Consider the following 1,738-nt stretch of genomic DNA (forward strand, 5'->3'; position numbering starts at 1 on the left):
GAGACTGATGAAACAACCACATGAAGTGATCAAACTATGGGATCAATCAGCATTCTGCAAATAAGAAGCGACGTCACATTGGAAAAGGGGGCTGAATCAATGTCTCGGATTGATAACCATTCACTGTGCCAATTCACGCAGCAATCAGGAGTCAACTCGGGGTTTCAGCACCGTTTTCCATTTTATTGCGTTTATTATTCAGCCATGAAGCGCGGAGTCATCACTTCGGGCCTTTCAGCGACCGATGACAAACCCGATTAACAGAAGAGATTTACAAAGATGTTGCCTGGATTGGGGAACATGCATTATGGGAATAGGTTCAGTGAAATTTGCATTTTATCCTTGGAGCGACGGAGGATGGGAGGTGACCTGACAGATGTGTATGAGATAATGAGAGGCATTGATCGTGCAAGAGCAAGAGGCTTTTCCCCAGGGCTGAAATGGCGAACACGATGGGCACGGGTTTATTGTGCTCGGAAGTTGGTACAAGGAGATGCCAGGGGTACGTTTTTCACACAGAGAGTGATGGGTGCGTGGCGAGCGAAGGTCGATACAATGGGACTTTCAAGAGACTCTGAGATTGGTACATTGAGCTCAGAACCAGAGAGGGCTAGGCGGTAGGGTAATTTTGCTATATAGATGACACATTGCAGCACATACAAAACTGACCACGTGGTGAGAATAGAGTACGGACGGGATAGGGATTCAAACAGCGGTCATTCTATGGAAATCCCCTGATACGCCAAAGCACCAGTCTGGGTTGACGCGAGAGAACTAAGCTGCTGCGACAGAAACGAGACAAAATCTTCTGTGATGTCTTTGTCGTGAGGCTGGGAAACGCGGAAAAGGTTTAATAGAGACCTGGAGAACGATTACAAAGAAAAAGAAAGCCATTTTGAACGGTGGATTTATCCTCGGTGGTTGTCCTTTCTCTGTGCAAATTCACGTTCCAACCATTGGCTTCCGTTCACCAGTGACGTCAGCTGCGGAAACAATTCACAATTTATGTTGACTACGTCAGCAACCCGAAAGTGCGGCTGCTGGTGAGGGCAAATACGGGTGATGATTTCAGAATCTGTGTCTGACATTGCGACAATGCAACCGCAATTAATTTTTTGTATATATCGCTATAGATCCAGGAAAATTATTCCTTTCAATATCAATACATCGCTGTGCGATGCCGCCTGACTCCAGACTTGCTCTGTTACTTGTCTCAAAACTTCTAATCTTCAGGGTGACTATGACATGCGCACAACCATGGCCCTGCACGGCCCATCGGCTTGAAATTAGTGAATACCTTTCCTTTACAAGTGACATTATGTGTCGGCAGCCCCAGATTCGGTTCACATACCTGTTCAGATCACCGTATACAGATCGATACTCCAGGACAAGACCCTGTTAACGCAAGGAAATCAGCAGGGTTAGTAAAAATTATTACCGAAAGCATTTATGTGTCAGAGAAGAATTCGAAGAACATTGAGAAGGACCTGCGCATTCTTAACAATTCGTGTCTGAGAGAAACACGGAACAGTCAGGCCATGATGAAGAGAGGATCAGAGACACAGTTATGATTATTAAATATCGCAGGAGGCACTATAAGTTCACAAGAGCATAAAACACAAGAGCAGAATTCGGCCCTTCGGTCCATTGGTCTCCTCCACCATTCTATAATGACGGATGGATTTTCCCTCCCAACCCCAATCATCTGCTTTCAGTCTGCAATACTTGAAACTATCAA

At 45.4% G+C, this 1,738-nt stretch overlaps 1 protein-coding gene across 1 annotated transcript in view; it reads right to left on the bottom strand.

Annotated features, from left to right (window-relative positions):
- Positions 1–290: 290 nt before the first annotated feature.
- The window catches only part of LOC140722482 (hepatic and glial cell adhesion molecule-like), a 9,024-nt gene continuing 7,576 nt past the window's right edge, over positions 291–1,738 (bottom strand). Inside the window, exons 5-6 of the mRNA XM_073037209.1 lie at positions 1,352–1,395; positions 291–983 (exon numbers count right to left, since the gene is read on the bottom strand). Of these exons, the coding sequence (XP_072893310.1) occupies positions 980–983; positions 1,352–1,395 (48 nt within the window). The 3' untranslated portion in view covers positions 291–979. The remainder of the gene's footprint in view (positions 984–1,351; positions 1,396–1,738) is intronic.

Source organism: Hemitrygon akajei, unplaced genomic scaffold (genome assembly GCF_048418815.1).
Source record: "Hemitrygon akajei unplaced genomic scaffold, sHemAka1.3 Scf000078, whole genome shotgun sequence".
NCBI lineage: Eukaryota > Metazoa > Chordata > Chondrichthyes > Myliobatiformes > Dasyatidae > Hemitrygon > Hemitrygon akajei.